This window comes from Ctenopharyngodon idella, chromosome 19, assembly GCF_019924925.1.
Source record: "Ctenopharyngodon idella isolate HZGC_01 chromosome 19, HZGC01, whole genome shotgun sequence".
NCBI lineage: Eukaryota > Metazoa > Chordata > Actinopteri > Cypriniformes > Xenocyprididae > Ctenopharyngodon > Ctenopharyngodon idella.
In genome coordinates, this window is record NC_067238.1 from 28,900,531 (window position 1) to 28,918,641 (window position 18,111).

Below are 18,111 nucleotides of genomic sequence, written 5' to 3' on the forward strand. Positions count from 1 at the left end.
AGACGGGAAAAGGAAAGAGAAGAGCTTTTGTTGGCTGGATGGGTCACAGTTTGCAGACTGCAGCGTGTGCGGAATCTATCATCGTGGCTCAGCCCTGTTTGATGTGACTTATTTTCCTGTTACTATTTTAATATTTGCATTGTAGGTTGAATTTGTAACACTTACATTATGTTTGTGCATGTGGCGTTCAATACATTTTCTCAGTTTTGTGTTTCACCAAGAAATTGAACCTTTTTGCATTGCTAGCACCAGGCATAGTTACTTAAGCTGAAGCGTGTAATTTTTTGATGAAGATTAAAATACTTTCTTCTAACTCAGCTTACATGGTAGGATGATTTGGATGACATGTTTAGCTGTTGGGCGACTTGAATCCAGCTCAAGCTTAAAGTCACCATGAATTCTAAATTGACAATTCTTATTTTTTATGGAATATTGCAGTATTTATTATAAATGATTTATCCGTGCACATGACTATCCTCTTAAATTCATGTGCCTTGTAATCTTTAACCAAAATACCTTCCCCTCCCTCTTGCAGTGACATCTCTTCTCTTCTGTAATGACGTGTTTACTGGCAAGAGGGCGGGGCAACCTGTCACTCACATGAGATCAGCCAATAGCAAACCACAACCATCCAATCAATTCCTCACAGACACGATCAAGCCCCGTGCTTTCTTGTTCGAGAAGCTGTTTCATTTGTATATACACCGATCAGGCATAACATTATGACCACTGACAGGTGAAGTGAATAACACTGATCATCTCTTCATCACGGCCTGATATATTAGGCAGCAAGTGAACATTTTGCCCTCAAAGTTGATGTGTAAGAAGCAGGAAAAATGGGCAAGCGTAAGGATTTGAGCGAGTTTGACAAGGGCCAAATTGTGGACGACTGGGTCAGAGCATCTCCAAAACTGCAGCTCTTGTGGGGTGTTCCCGGTCTGCAGTGGTCAGTGTCTATCAAAAGTCGTCCAAGTAAGGAACAGTGGTGAACCGGCGACAGGGTCATGCTGACCCCTGTCCACCGCCGAAAGCACGTTTTCTTTTACATCACATGGATGGCCAGGTGCGTGTGCGTCGCTTACCTGGGGAACACACCAGGATGCACTATGGGAAGAAGGCAAGCCGGTGGAGGGAGTGTGATGCTTTGGGCAATGTTCTGCTGGGAAACCTTGGGTCCTGCCATCCATGTGGATGTTACTTTGACACATACCACCTACCTAAGCATTGTTGCAGATCATGTACACCCTTTCATGGAAACGGTATTCCCTGGTGGCTGTGGCCTCTTTCAGTAGGATAATGCGCCCTGCCACAAAGCAAAAATGGTTCAGGAATGGTTTGAGGTGTTGACATGGCCTCCAAATTCCCCTGATCTCAATCCAATCGAGCATCTGTGGGATGTGCTGAACAAACAAGTCCGATCCATGGAGGCCCCAACTCACAACTTACAGGACTGAAAGGATCTGCTGTTAACATCTCGGTGCCAGATACCACAGCACACCTTCAGGGGTCTAGTGGAGTCCATGCCTCGACTGGTCAGGGCTGTTTGGGCAACAAAAGGGGGACCAACACAAAATTAGGAAGGTGGTCATAATGTTATGCCTGATCGGTGTACGTCACAATAAGGAAGAAGAGACTATCGTGACTTCCGTTTCATGCTGACTTTAAACTTAAAACTGGCTGGGTTTTTTTCCAGCTGATTTATGCAAGGTTGTCGTAGTACACCTTTTGAAGGGACTCAAAGCCTCATTTTTATTCGTGTCAAATTCAATACGGCATCTGCCCTGACAGTGACTTTGTGGACGTTTTTGTGACCGATGTGCCATGCAGGGGTACGATAGATAGATAGTGCTTGTCTCATGCGCAGTTTGTCGTGCCAGTTCCACATTACAGACCTCTTTCATGTTCCTGTTGCCGCCTCCTCAGTGCTTTGCCTCTGTTGTGGTCTACAGGCTGCTCGACACCCAACTTCTGAAGCCTAATTTTAGTATGTCTGTATGTGGTGCTTCTTAAAAGAGGACGACACTTGTATGAATGTAGGCCTGAAAGTGTAGGCAGTAGGGGTGTCCTCCCTACCGTGTCTCATGCCCCATATGGAAATACCCTAGGTCCTTCAGTTCAATTTCTCTCTCTGTTTCAGAGGCCTCGAGGAAAACAAACACCCCCCGCCTTTTCACAGACAGAAAAAAATCCCCACTTGTCAGATGAGGGGATTTTTTGATTGTCTAATCAGCTCCATATCCCAATCCAGAGGCCTGGAGCAGTGCAGCTTGGTCCAATAAAATGCTGGATGAAAGTCTGAGGCGCATCCTTCTTCCGTTTAATCGATGGCATCTTATACTGCTTTTGCCGGCATTTTATCACCACCATACTCCTTTATACCATGTCACGTGCCTTTTCCAGAGGTGCTCAAAGCTCTTCTGTGTGGCAGTGATGGTCGACTAGTTGATGATGGGCTGCAGGGGGCTCTGCAGAAAACTTGTTTTTTTATGTAATAATTGTATTGTATTTTATTATTATATTTTAAAGATTGTTAACACTAATTCACATTAGACTGTAACTTTATTCGCATAAAATATATATTTGTATATTCAATCCAATTTGATATTGCTTTAAGTCTGCTTTCTAAAGACAGAAATCATAAGATTAGTCATGATTGTTTTATTTTTTATTTTACTTAATTCAGAAATGTATTAAAAGTGCTACAGAAATATACTGTAATTGTTTCTCTTCAAATCTAGGACAGTGGTTCTCAGAATAACTTATAATTATATTTATATTATTATTATGATTATTATTAATATGATCAATATAATACAACATATAATTAATTAATATATTTAATGTAATTACTATTAATGTTATTATTGATATATTAATAATTTTAATATTAATTATTATTTAAGTTTAATAATCCTTTTAATTCTTAATCTCTTAATTAAAATGCTAAAAAACAAAATCTAGGTATTTAAAATCATTTAAAATATATAATCGATATATATATATATATATATATATATATATATATATATATAAATTAGTGTTGTCAAATCGATTAATCGCAATAAATCAGATCTACCTATATTGACAGTTTCTTAGTTTACCAGATAATGATAGATAGATAGATAGATAGATAGATAGATAGATAGATAGATAGATATGTCAAATCAATTAATCACGATTAGTCGAATCTAACATGAATACATATACACACATATATGTATAAACACACAAAGGCATATAATATATATATAAATTTAATAATATAATCAATACAGGTTAATCAATTTACCTATATCGACAGTTTCTTAGTTAACAGTTAATAATATAATATAGTTTATATATATATATATATTAGTGCTGTCAAATCGATTAATCGCGATTAATTGAATATATATATATATATATAAATATAATGTGTGTGTATAGGTTGACAATCACTGATCACTGATCTCAAGTTAAACCAGTTTAAGATGTTTTATCATCATGACAACTGCATGGAAGTGTGAGCCTGACAAGTGCACTGTGACTCTCCTTCAACACTGATTTTTCCAAGACCACGTCCATCTGTGAACCATTTGCATCTGGTATATCGCGTGCAGTGTCTTAACAGCGGGAAGTGCTAAGATCCTCCTTACCACATTCAGAGGCATTCGCTCTCGCACCCTCTATAACGAATCAAACCTTTTTACGTTTCCACTGCGACTCTAATATGTGATAACCAGAACTAATCTTTCACATACCCCGCACCCAACTGTTGCACAAATAGCGATTTCTGTTGCCTAATTAAGCAGTTAATTAGCTCAGGTGTCTTGAGTCCTACACCCGGAGATAAGCTTGTCACTTTAAGGATGGAAGTCCTGTTTTGATTGAGCGCTGCTGCTGTGTTGGTCATTACGACTAGCAGCTTGACAAGCGATGGATTTGAATTGCTCCGAGCAGCTTGAGGAAACTGAGAGGAGATTGAAGGCAGGTAAGATAGAGGGGGGATGTTATTACCTTGCAGGGCACGTCCAGAGTTTCATCAACCTGGTGAACAGGGTAGACGGTTCCTAATGTTCCTTCCCACTGAGTGAACATGTATTACACATCAGGGTAGAGTGTGTTAAAGCTGTCTCGTTTATCCTTCTCTTCTTCGCTTTCAAGCCGTCTAACCGATCCCTTGATGCCATGTGGGTCGCCGTCACCTCATGGGAAGCGCAAATAAACATTTTGACACGGATAAAAATGGATTTTAAGGCATAATTTAATTTACAAATTGGCTTGAAAGTTCCCTTGAGTTTTGGCCCACAGTGTTGATGTTTTGCAGAGCGATATGGTGTGTCACAAAAACACGCTTTTAGGCAGGAAGCCACAGGGATCTGCTGATATATTGCGAACCTCTTGAACGTTGTTTGCGAACCTTCAGACCACAACCATGAATCAGGACTGTTGTTGCTTTGTCCCCGGTCGGTGTGGTCAACACTTCTGGTGGCTTCTTGTGGATGACTTTCCTCCAGTCCTGGTTATATCAGGTCACATCCTGCTCTAGACTTGGACATCCCGTTCCAAAACCTTCTGACATAGCCTGTCTAGCATGTGGGTCTTCTGGTATGCAAGAGGTGTCCTGTTCTCTGCCTGTGCTATTTTCTGTCAGGCCCCAGAGAGAAGGAACAAACTCAAAATGAATGGCAGGGCTCTTTCTTCCTCATAGGGCAAAAACAGATGAGAGAGGGAGAAAGAGAAAGAAGGCCAGAGTAGGCCATGTTGTTGTGGTTGGCCTGGGCTGGCTGGCTGCCTGTCTGGGGCTAAGGACTCCTCTCTTCCCCGCTGGTCTCTGGCTCAGAAGCTCAGTCGTATTCAGCAGCTAAACCACACTTTCTCCAGGCCAGGCCAGACTCGGCTCACATCAGTGATCCACATTCAACCTCTGGGGAATCAATTGTCTCAGTGCTTATACTCATATGCTATGGATTTAAATCACAATACACACTGTATTATGAATTCAACATACACTACATTCTATGCACATTTTATTCAAAGCAAAAACGCATTGTATTTAAAGAGGGAATAAATGTTTCATGTGCACCTAGGTAGGGTTTAATTTGACCCAAATGAAGAACAGAAGCACACTTTTGTTTGTTTCGAAGTGACTTCTCTTTAAAGGGATAGTTCACCCAAATATGAAAATTCTGTCACAATTTACTCACCCTCATGTCTTTCAAAACCTGTATGCAGAACATTAGGGCTGCCCTCGACTAAAATTTTTTCTAGTCGACTAGTAGTCATTCATTTAAGTGATTTAGCTGACTAATCGTGCATTTATATTAATAAATCAAATAAATCTTAATAATGAGCCTTTAATTGCCTATATACAGTCAAAATTTATTCAGACACCTTGAACATTTCATTCATTAATACAGTTTATTCACTATAGTTTAAAAAAATGGTAAAAAAATATGACAAGATCTGTGTCAGAAAAAAATTATCTTAATTATGTCAGATAACACTTGAGCAAAATGTGGTCAGGTCAAAGTATCTGAATAATTTTTGGTTCCAAATTTTTATCAATTTTACTGGTAGTCCACTGTATGAAGAATTTTTGGGTATAATATGTCACAGTTTACTTTATTGTGCTATCGTCACTTACATAAATGAATTATAGTGTCCTGCACCCACTAGTAAAAAAAATATAAAAAATGTCTAAATAATATTTGGTTTGACTGTGTAATACAGCGCTCAAACACATGCATAAAGCTTGCAGCAGCGCTCCGGCAAACGTAATGATTATGAGTGTGTTGTGAAAAAACAGAAGGAGACTGTCTAAACATTTTAATAATTTATTGATAAACTACTTTGTGTTTTCGGCTTCAGAGATGAAGTAGACGATGCTGACTCATCTCCGCAGTAGTGGACGCACCTATATGCACTTTTCATATGGATTACATAATCTGAGAATATTTGATTTAGATTTGATCGGTCGGTTCTTTTAAAAGTAGACATTTCAAGCTTTCCATAGATATATTTCTCGTGTCTGTGAGGCAAGTAAATGCTGAGTTTTGGTCATTTTTATGACGCTCTCAAGTTCACTTGAGACAGCAGAAAGCTCATCCTGTTTGTTTCCATTGTTTTCAACAGTTTTGTTGTTATTGTGAGTTTACAGAAATATATGTAAACCATTTGCAGTTTTTCGAATGTTGGATTATTCTTATCTGTATGACCAAAAATGACGGAGTATTATAATAGCATAACTAATAGTGCGCCAAATAATTGCGTACATTTATCTAGGTTAAAGGTGCAATATGTAAAAATTGTGTCCGCTAGAGGTCGCTAGAGGCCTTTTCAAAACAAAGGCGTAGCTTGATGACGGCAAGTTTGAGTGCGGAATCTTGGGACATGTGGTCTTCACCACAGAGCCGGTGGAAAATATTCGGGATAGGACTCAGGCAGAAATCATGTTCATGGATGCAATTATTAACGTTACTGTAGTATGAAGCAGAGCAGGACCGAGTGTTGTGGGAGCTGAGCGAGGCCGCTGGAGCGATTGTGCAACACACGCCTCACAAGCAGCGGAACTTTTATTATGCCACAGTCGCCGGCGCCACTGTTGCTTTTCCGGTCATGAGTATGAGGTAACGCAGCTCTGTTTATCATATTAGATACATTTGTGTGTGTTTTTAAACAAAATTTTACAGAAATTATCCAAAAATACTGCAACAATGTTGCAGAATCACTTATAGTATAAGGTGTTTCAGTTAACAACAGTAACTAAGCGAGGCGGAGCTTAGTGGAGCATCAGTTAAATACGTATGTGATCTGAGGTCCATTGAGTTTTGTCTTTTAATATTTTTTTTATTTTAAATTATATTTTCTTATTTTAAGCTATTATTAGCTAATGTTATTAAAGTTAAAGTCTCTTCAAAATTACAGTAAAAATAGTATATTTTGAAATATTGTTGCAATTTAAAATAACTTTTTTCTGTTTTAATATATTTTTTATTTATTCCTGTGATGCAAATCTGTATTTTCAGCATCATTACTCCAGTCTTCAGTGTCACATGATCCTTCGGAAATCATTCTAATATGCTGATTTGCTGCTCAAGAAACACTTCTTTTTATTAGCGATGCTGAAAACAGTTGTGCTGCTTAATATTTTTGTGGAAACTGAAATAATATGGATTCTTTGATGAATAGAATGTTCAAAAGAACAGCATTTATTTGAAATAGATCCTTTTTGTAACATTATAAATATCTTAACTGTCACTTTTGATCAATTTAATGCATCCTTGCTGAATAAAAGTATTAATTTCCTACTGACCCCAAACTTTTGAATGGTTGTGTGCATTATTGCTAGCTTTTACTATAGAAAAAGTTTTCATTTTTCCTTCCAGAACCCACTGGATAAAAATAAATATAGGAAAAAAACATTATTGTTTAAGATTAAACACCAATAAATAAACAAAGGCGGCAAATCTGTCATACTACAGCATAATTCACAACAATGTAAGCGACTGCATTCTTGCAGAACTTAAATCATTGTTGAGCGCGCCTCCAGGCCCTTGCCTCCTCCCTAACTGGTGTGAACACAAATACACTGGTGTTGAGAGAGTCAGCCGCAACACGTCTGGCATGATGGGATCACTTCCTTCTGCAGACTGGGCACCCACTGTCAGCCCGACCCCGGATAATTAACCTCTGCCACTGGGGTTCAACAAGAAAACAATCTCACAGAGCTCTGTGTGTATGCTAGCGTGACTGTGTGTGTGCCCCATCTACAGGTGCCTCTGAGGGTGTTAAGCGTCATCCTTCTCGCCATCTGTAGGCGTGGGGCAAGGTTAGGAACACATGCCCAGCATTTCAGGGCCGAGGAGGGGTACGGACGGCGTAGCAGGTGGCTGAGAGCGGGTAGCACTAGGCTGGGTCTTTGACTGGGGTGACTAGGTTAATTAAGGGGTGAGACTTTGCGGCCCTGGGGCAGGCGGTTGGGGGGTTTCAGGGGGTTGATCGAGTGCAGAAAGAGGCCACGCCACTCACCAGCTCCGCTTCCTGTGGGGTATCTGTGCCTCTCTTCACGAGCGGACCTCTGGATTCATAAACGCACACACACGTGTAGCACACATGTTCTTGGGGACCTGAGGGATGTGTCTTTTTAACTGTGTTGTTTCTCTGGAGATCACGGTTGTGAAAAAGCAGCTGTGCAAATCCCCATCAAACCGAAAAAACAACAGGCCGTGTTGATCCAAAACAAGGTGTTGAGTTGAGCGCGTCTGATTAGTGAAGAGTCTGATTGTGAAATGAGTGGAAGTCTGAGTCAGTATATCAGACACAGAAGATCTGTAAGCTATTATTATGGGTCTCGGGGTGGGTCACAGGGAGGCAGTGGAGTTTTGGCAGGTGTCATAGAACAGATGAATGTGACCGTCTGTGTGTCCTTTCAGAAGATGAAGAGGAGGATGAAGAGGTCACAGAACCGAAAGATGGCCTAGAAACCGACCTGCAGGAGGAGGAAGAAAGCAAGGAAACAAAAGAAGGTAAGAGTGGGTCTGAATGCACTTGCTTATTAGCTGAAGGTGAGCAGAAATGAGATATACATTCTCTCTGCTTGTTAGGAAAGTGAGTGAGAACACAAACAAACTTCAGTTTTATCGAATCATACATCAGCAATAGTGGTTCACTTCTGCTATTTAGTATGATTGCAATCATATCAGCTGTGAACCATACCGGAGTTCACATGAACCGTACCCCAGACCACCCTTTCTATGCAGACTCTGGTACGGTTTGCGCAAAAAAAGCATTAACATCATCCGAACGAAGCGAACTCTGATGTCAGTCGAACCCGGGTGTGCACCAAAAGTGCTAGCGTGAAAGCAACCTAAATTTCACAAAACTCCCTTTAAGGATGTCCAAGGATGTCCTCAAAGGCAGAAATGATTTACTCACCCTCATGTCATCCAAGATTTTCATGTCTTTCTTTCTTCAGTCGAAAAGAAATTAAGGTTTTTGAGGAAAACATTCCAGGATTTTTCTCCATATAGTGGACTTCAACAGGGTTCAACGGGTTGAAGGTCTAAATTGGAGATTCAGTGCAGCTTCAAAGGGCTCTACACGATCCCAGACGAGGAATAAGGGTCTTATCTAGTGAAACGATGGGTCTTTTTCTTAAAAAAATAAAAATGTATATACTTTTTAACCACAAATGCTCATCTTGCACTGCTCTGCGATACGCCACGCATTACGTAATCACGTTGGAAAGGTCATGCGTGACGTAGGCGGAATACCACGGTAGGGCTAAAAACTCAACATTTTCTCCTCCAACTTCAAATCATCCAACATTGTTGTTTTACCTTTTTTTGTAAAGGCCGTTTGACTTAGACTTTGCCGTTTGACTTAGTCTTCTTAGTATATAAATTTTTTTTAAAAAAATGACTGATCGTTTTGCTAGATAAGACCCTTATTTCTCATCTGGGATCCTGTAGAGCTCTTTGAAGCTGCACTGAAACGGCAATTTGGACCTTCAACCCGTTGAACCCCAGTGAAGTCCACTATATGGAGAAAATTCCTGGAATGTTTTCCTCAAAAACCTTAATTTCTTTTCGACTGAAGAAAGAAAGACATAAACATCTTGGATGACATGGGGGTGAGTAAATTATCAGGAAATTTTAATTCTGAAGTGAACTAGTCCTTTAAGGTAAGTTAAGTCAAACTAAGTTAAACCAAAGGCCGTACTCTGTTTAAAAAACGTGTTCCCTACACCAACAGCCTCCACCTGGCACAAATTTAGCACATTTGACTTCTGTATGTCGGATGTTACACGAAACAACATCTGCTCAGTTCAGACTCAGCGAGAGAGACGTCTCTTTACAGTAAAGCCTGACGTTGAGGCGCATGTTCTGCGCACATGTTCCATAAGTGCCAATAGAAACCATAACAGATTTGTAGATAAATTACCCAGACTGACTAAAATGACATCCAGTTTGGCTGTTCCACAAGGGCAATTCCTTCTGTGTTGGCATAGCTGGGATTTTATTGTCGCTGTCTTTTGATGTTTCAAAGGGAAATGCATTCTGTTAGCGGTTAATGAGCCATGGGTGGAGTGACATGACATTGAGGAGTTTATTAACATGACGTAGCGCCTCTAATAATTTGCCATGTGATTTACAGCTTGCGCTGTTATGCAAGCCATGCGATGTAAAACCTTCCACCAGTGAAGTAATGTGTGTATCTTACAATTACAGGGTTTAACTTATTTACAGTGACAAAAGATTCCTAAAAAGGTCATTTAAAGAGGACCTAATATGCTTTTTTACATTTTCAACTTTTTTAGTGTGCAATGTTGCTGTTTGAGCAAGAAAAAGGTCTGCAAAGTTACAAAGCACAAAGTCACTCCATAGTGAGATATTCTCTATATCATTATACTCCCTGAAACGCCTCCATTATAGTCTTGAGTTTTCTGCCGGGAATGAACACGTCACAATATTCCTCACTTAAATAATTCCTGCTCAAGGCGTATGCAAAATAAAGGGGCAGGGCCTGGTTGAGTTAGTTAGTAGTGTGTCGAAACTCACGGTTTTGGTAAGGGGCGGGACATTTTCGAAACACACTCAGTTGACCAATCACAACACACTGGTTCAGCCAACCAATCAGAGTGCATTATGCTTTTTGGAAGTAGGGGCTTCATAGAGACAGGAACTAAACAGGGCGTTAATGACAGACTGGGAAGAGAGGTGCTGCAACAATGTCAAATATGTGAAAAATAATGTGTTTAATGTGTCATTTTTTTTTCGTAGAACCCAAAAACAAACTCAAGACTTTGTAAAAGAGCCTAATAAGTCCTCTTTAAAATGATTAGAGCTGCACAATTAATCGTAAAAAGATTGCGATCTCGATTCAGACACCCATGTGATCTTATTTATTATTGATAACGATTCGCCCATGTATATTAAACCTTTGACAAAATCATACCGTAACATTCATGCTGCCGCTGAGCCAGAGAAAGCAGTTTTTGAACCACACAGTATCGTTATTTCTGTCTTACAAATATTCAATTTATCACAGAAGTACTGAGATAAAAGTTTATAGTTCGGATATAAGCACTGATGTCTACGGTAGCGATCAAATTAGAGCAAACCACCTTTTGAAACGAACTTGTCGCTTCAAATAACGGTTGTATTGATTACATTGTTACACCACTAGGTGGCGACAAGTGACTGTTAAAAAATGTATAGTCTTTGAATCATTCATTCAAAAGATTTGTTCAAAAACGCTGATTTATCCAGTAATGAAACAAGTGAAGTCTTTATGAGTGAGTCATTGAATCATTCATTCAAAACCATTAAAAAAAATAATTTAAATTAATGAAACATTTTTAAATGGAGGTTGTCAGAACCTCTAGTAAATTACGTTATTTTGTTTAGCTGTCTGTTTAGAATCGTGATTTTAAACAAAAAAATTGCGATTTTCATGTTATCCAGAATTGTGCAGCTCTAACTATGATGCAAACATTTCCACTACTGTACAAATCACTTTTGTTCCTACCTGTGCTGATATTACTATTTCGTGTTTGGGCCTCCCACACGTCAAATTCCCAAAGTCACCAAACAGGATCAGCAGAGCGTTGAGTAGCCACTCGCGTGTGACCCCGCAGCCGTATCAGATGGCATTCTCGCTGGCCGGGGGCTGGGCTTATCGGGCCGCGGCATTCTGGGTCAGGCCTGATCGAACTTTAATGTCACTAGACCCCAGCAAGTGGACTTCAAAGCGAGTGGAGAGTGCATTCTTTGTGCAAGTGTACAGGGTAAATAACTAGAGGGAGGCCGGACAGAGGCAGACTGTGAAAGCACACGAGGGCTTTGACTCCACGCTGACTTTGATCACGCTTTTGTCTTCCTTATGAGTCATCAAAAAAGGCACGCAAATCAAGTGGGCTCGGATCAAAGGAATGGGCCCCTAATAGTCTGGGAGAAAATGGAGAAACGCAATAACATCAAAAAAGGAGGAGAAAAACTGGGCGTGTTGTCATTATGGAAAGATGTACTAAGAGCTGTGTGTGTATTTGCTTATTCATTTAGATGTTTGTTTGTTGTTTTTTTACGCCCATATCTCCCTTCTAATTGGCTTAACTACCTTCAAAGCTTGTTGGGAGTCAGGAAAAAGAATGCGGGCGAGTTTGTTTAGGTTCAGTTTGTACAGTTACTGCTCATCGTTATGCTGTACGGCCATGATTTTGTCTGTGGTTAGATCCGTTTGTTAGTGTTATTGTATGTAAGTAGTAGGTATAAACATGTAGCCCATCGTTGCGGCTGTGACATGTGCTTTTGTGTGTTTGTGTATTAAAACATACGGCCTGTTCTGTGTTTATTTACTCGGCAGCTGTGTTTACATCTTAATTTTGTTGTGTTTTGTCTCGCGTGTGTATCAGGCCACCCGCGGGAGCTGACGGAGGAAGAGAAACAGCAGGTTCTGCACTCGGAGGAGTTCCTCATCTTCTTTGACCGCAGTATTCGTGTGATGGAGAGAGCTTTAGCTGAGGACTCCAACATCTTCTTCGACTACAGCGGACGAGACCTGGAGGATAAAGAGGGGTGAGAAAGTGCTGCGTAACACACAAACATGATTTCTAGGTATTTTTTATAAACAAATTTTTATTATATTATATAATTTTATTGCTATATTAAGAATTTCATTTAACAGCAATCTTAAATAATAAATGATTGCATTACTAATGGTTATATTAAAACAAATTTGATTGTTGTGAAATGTAATTAATGTGAGAAAGTGATGACTTTCAAATTAATCTACACAAAATGGAACCAAAACCCAAAATGTAGTTACACAATATAAACTGCTCAAATCATCTGGATGCAGTCAGATTTGCATATTATGCAAATTTAATATTTACATAATAAATATTTTTTTAAGCAATGGATGTGTAGGCTTCTCCAGTGTTTTGATCAGTCATAAAAAGCCTGTTGAAATGATCACATTTTAGTGCATTTAAAAAAAAAAAATTTCTGAACTCAGTGAGATAAATATAGCAAAATTAGGTAGGGTTAGTGTGAGTTTGTAGTATTTATAATCAGGCTAATATGAAAACAATAGAAGACTATAGTATGTCTTCAATGAGCTAAACGTGTGTGTGTGTGTGTGTGTGTGGGTGTGGGTGTGTGTCTGCGCACATTGTTCTTCAAAGAAATTCTTGCATAATGATGTCATCTATTAACAAGCTCTCATTTTGCTCTTCTGTATGGGTATTATAAACAGTTATTTTTATGACCTTTTTTTTCTTTTCATTTCTTTATTTTACATTTGTATAATATTTTATATAAATAGATAAAACAATAATATATTAAAAGTATTTTGATGCACCATTTATATATATATATATATATATAGATAGATAGATAGATATTATAGATATATATATATAGATATTTATATAAGCAAGTAAAAACAATATTTCACAATATTACTGTTTTTACTGTATTTTTCTTCCAATAAATGCAGCCTTAGTGGGCATAAGATACTTCTTTCAAAAACATTAAAATTCTTACCGACCCCAAACAAACTTTATATATATATATATATATATATATATATATACATACACACACACACACACATATACACACACACACACATACATACATATATAATGGTTTAAATACTATTAAATATGGTTAAGTGTGTATTAAAACCCGAGTTTCTCCCCCTCTCAGAGATCTGCAGGGCGGCTCCAGTCTCTCTCTCAGTCGCCTGTTCTATGATGAGCACTGGTCAAAGCATCGGGTCATCACCTGTCTGGACTGGTCCCCTCAGGTAGACTGACCTCCCTCTCTGACCTTTCCCTCTATGTCAACACCTGTTCATTTAAAAGGGAGAATCTTCCCTTGCTCTGTCTCTCAGTCAGCTTTTTCATTCTCATCTTCTTCTCTGTTCTCTCTCTCTCACACACACACACACACATCTTTCGGTAACACTTTACAATAAGGTTCATTAGTTAAACATTAGTTAATGTATTAACTAACATGAACTAACCATGAGCAATACATTTGTTACTGTATTTACTAATCTTCGCTAACGTTAGTTAATGAAAATACATTTGTTCATTATTTGTTCATGTTAGTTCACAGTGCATTAACTAATGTTAACAAGATTTTAATAATGTATTAGTAAATGATAAAATTAACATTAACAAAGATTAAGAAATGCTGTGTTAGTGCAGTTCATTATTAGTTCATGTTAACTAATGTAGTTAACTAATGAACCTTATTGTAAAGTGTTACCCATCTTTCCTTTGCCCTCGCTATCTTCTTTTCATATTTCCAGTACCCTGAGCTCTTGGTGGCCTCCTACAACAACAATGAAGACGCTCCTCATGAGCCAGATGGTGTGGCTTTGGTGTGGAATATGAAATTCAAGAAGACCACACCAGAGTACATCTACCACTGCCAGGTGAAAACCCTTAACACAGCATGACTTTACACTCGTACCCTCCAAAAATCACGTCACACAGAATATTAAAGGACTGGAACTTGTGCAGGAAAGTGTCAAAGGGATAGTTCACCCAAAAATGAAAATTCTGTGATCATTTACCCACCGCCATGTCATTTCAAAACAGTATGAATTTCTTTCTTCTGCAGAACTCAGAAGAGTTCTTCTGAAAATCTCAAAAGAAGATATTTGGAAGAATGTTGGTAATTAAACAGTTTTGGTGAACATTGACTTCCATTGTATGAAAAAAAAAAAAAAAAAAAAAAAACTCATTTTCTTAAAATATCTTGTTAAATATGAGTGTGAGTAAATGACAGAATTTTTTTTTTTTATTGAGCTGTGCCTTTAAGGTTAGTGCAAAAAACAAAACAGCATACTATTACCATACCATTTGTACTGTTTTTTTAGCATTGCTCAGCATAATTGTCATGCTAGAGTGGTTGTAATGAGCACACAACATTGGAGAATAAAAAGAAAATCTTTATTTCACAATGTATGGTAATAAAGAACATGCAGGAGAATCACTAAGAAACACAACCACATCAACATAAATGCAAACGATACCAGACAAAAAACTGAAGGTTTATATATACACAAGGGAGTAATCAATGAAAACAGAACAGGTGTGGTACTAAATTAACAACCATGGAGACTAACTAGCACAGGGAACTCCGGCAAACCAGAACAGGGAAAACAGAACCAAAACACAATGTTACTAAACAGACTAAAGTCTTGGTTGGTTGGTCAGTCGGTCGGTCGGTTGGTTGAACGCTCGGTTGAACGGTCGGTTGGTTGGTTAGTTGGTTGGTTTGTCGCTTGGTTGGTTAGTTGAACGGTTGAACGGTTAGTTGGTTGGTTAAACAGTTGGTTGGTTGGTTGAACGGTGGGTTGGTTGGTTGGTTGGTTGGTTGGTTGAACGGTGGGTTGGTTGGTTGGTTGGTTGGTTGGTTGAACGGTGGGTTGGTTGGTTGGTTGGTTGGTTGGTTGGTTGGTTGGTTGAACGGTTAGTTGGTTGGTTGAGCAGTTGGTTGGTTGGTTGAACGGTGGGTTGGTTGATTGAACGGTTGGTTGAACGGTTAGTTGGTTGGTTAAACAGTTGGTTAGTTGGTTGAACGGTGGGTTGGTTGGTTGGTTGGTTGGTTGGTTGAACGGTTAGTTGGTTGGTTGAGCAGTTGGTTGGTTGGTTGAACGGTGGGTTGGTTGATTGAACGGTTGGTTGAACGGTGGGTGGGTTGGTTGGTTGAAAGGTTGGGTGGTTGGTTGAACAGTTGGTTGAACGGTTGGTTGAGCGTTTGAACGGTTAGTAGAACGGTTGAACGATTGATTGAGTGAATGGTTGATTGAACAAACTTTTGAATGACTCAATGGAGAAAGATGTTTTCTGGACCCATAAGAGCATCTACCAGAAGGGGCTAACAGGGCGATGCTAACCAACAAAACCTAGACCCCTTGAAATAACCTCATTTTTTTGAATTTTCAGAATGTACAATATATGCACTTTGACTTGATTCACGTAGTATACCGACTGAACAGACATATTAATAACACCTTTTAATTTTTTTTTTTTTTACTTATACTACACAAAGTTAAGACATTTTACACAAATTTAGATTAAAATGGAAAATTACAATTTATTTTATAGATTTTATTATTCGCTGAGTTAAAAATATATTTATTGTTGTGTTTATCGTTGCATACTGCATGCTATATATTGCATACGATTAAAAAAATTGCAGGCAGCATGTAGCGCATACTGTGCAGTAAGCAGCTCACTAGAATATACACATAGTATTCTAAGCACTTCACAATAAATTTATACCAAAACGACCTAATTGGAAAGCCATGATAAAGGAAGTGGTAGCTTCAATAAAAGGGAGGTCTAATGGAGCGTACCACTTCAGATGACGACATGGATTTAAATGAGTGTAAGGTGATATTTAATTAAAGGTGCATGCTGGCCTTGGAGTACCGCAGCGGAACAGAACACCTTATTACGGTGTGTGTCCGCTTGGGTCAGGCCAAAAAAATCCTGAGGTTTGTGTGTAAAACATATCTGGTGTCGGTTTTGACGCTAATTATAAAAGACTCTGGGTTGAGAGTCTTTTCAGAGAGACGACCAAGTAAGCAAGTCTGGGAGGCGACAGCCTGGTGCGAGGGAGAGATATTAGAGAGACATTTCTGTAATAAAAAGATGTGGCTTACCACTTCCTAATCCTACCAGCCGCATATGTTTGCCCACCCACATGGACTGCTCGTGCATGTGCTGCTTTTCCAATGCCCAGCACCTCTCACATGCACATAGACGGATACACGTACACATGCTCGTTTACACACAGTTACAACCGAAGCATGCCATATTGACACGTTCATAAAGAGCAGACTTTTCATTTTAATATAAAATTTAGATTTTCGAAAGACAAGTTGCTGTCTAATATAACACCCATGTCTTTAACCTTAGAGGATGAAGTAACAATACATCCTTCTAAATGTAAATTGTATTCTATGATATTCTGTATACAGGTTTTTGCTCCAATAAGTAATACCTCAGTCTTATCTGAATTTAATAGAAGAAATTTACTGGTCATCCAATATTTTATCTCTTTAACATACTCTACCAGCTTGGATATTTTAGAGATTTCATCTGGTCATGATGGAATATAAAATTGAGGCATAGCAGTGGAAGCTAATTCCATGTTTTCTTATAATATTACCAAGTGGCAGCTTACATATTGAAAATAGCAGAGGGCCTAACACAGATCCTTGAGGTACTCCATAATTTACTGACGTTATCTTCGATTTTTCCCTGTTTAAATAAACAAAATGGTAACGGTCGGATAGGTACGATCTAAACCACCTTAATGCCTGTCCCTGAATACCAGTGTAATTTTGTAGTCGGTCTAAGAGTATTTTATCATCTATACTAGTGTTGAACGCAGCACTGATATCAAGTAAAACTAGTATTGAGATACAGCCTTGGTCAGAAGCTAAAAGTAACTCATTTGTAATTTTAACAAGCGCAGTTTCTGTGCTATAATGAGGCCTGAATCCTGACTGAGATTTTTTTTTGCAAGAAGGAGCACAATTAAGCTGACACAACATTTTATAGTATTTTAGACATTTGAAATGGGTCTGTAATTTGCTAATTAATTTTGATCTAATTGTGGTTTCTTAATGAGAGACTTAATAACTGCCAGCTTGAACGGTCTTGATAAAGACGAGTTAATAATATTGAGAAGAGGCTCTTCTGCAACAGGTAACAACTCTTTCAGTAGTTTTAGTGGGTATTGGATCTAATAAACATGTTGGTTTAGACGCAATGAAAAGATAATTTAGCTCTAGTTGTAAAGCACTGCAACTGTTCTTGAGGGGCGATAATTGAGGCTAAATCATAAAACGCTGTCAAAGGTTGTACATTTACAATCAATGTTCAATATGAGGATAGACACGAAACTGCACTTTTGATTCTTTCAAATAAACAATATACAATTGCATAAATTATTCTTGAACTGACCAAAGTGTGGAGAAGGTTACATTAAAAACATTTTAACATTAAATCCACTATTGTTTTATATAGAATTGTTCTATAGTCTAAACAGTGCTTAATGCAATTATATCAGAAGTAACTAATTAAATTACAGAAAAATT

The 18,111-nt window shown here is 38.5% G+C and overlaps 1 protein-coding gene across 5 annotated transcripts in view; it reads left to right on the plus strand.

Moving 5' to 3' along the window:
• Positions 1 to 18,111, plus strand: part of LOC127501261 (cytoplasmic dynein 1 intermediate chain 1) — an 83,472-nt gene that overhangs the window by 27,390 nt on the left and 37,971 nt on the right. For 2 of the 5 annotated variants that reach the window (XM_051873185.1, XM_051873187.1), the window contains 4 exons: positions 8,415 to 8,507; positions 12,395 to 12,557; positions 13,692 to 13,791; positions 14,302 to 14,427. In XM_051873185.1, the coding sequence (XP_051729145.1) occupies positions 8,415 to 8,507; positions 12,395 to 12,557; positions 13,692 to 13,791; positions 14,302 to 14,427 (482 nt within the window). The remainder of the gene's footprint in view (positions 1 to 8,414; positions 8,508 to 12,394; positions 12,558 to 13,691; positions 13,792 to 14,301; positions 14,428 to 18,111) is intronic. The other 3 variants (XM_051873186.1, XM_051873188.1, XM_051873189.1) reach the window with 2 other exon arrangements.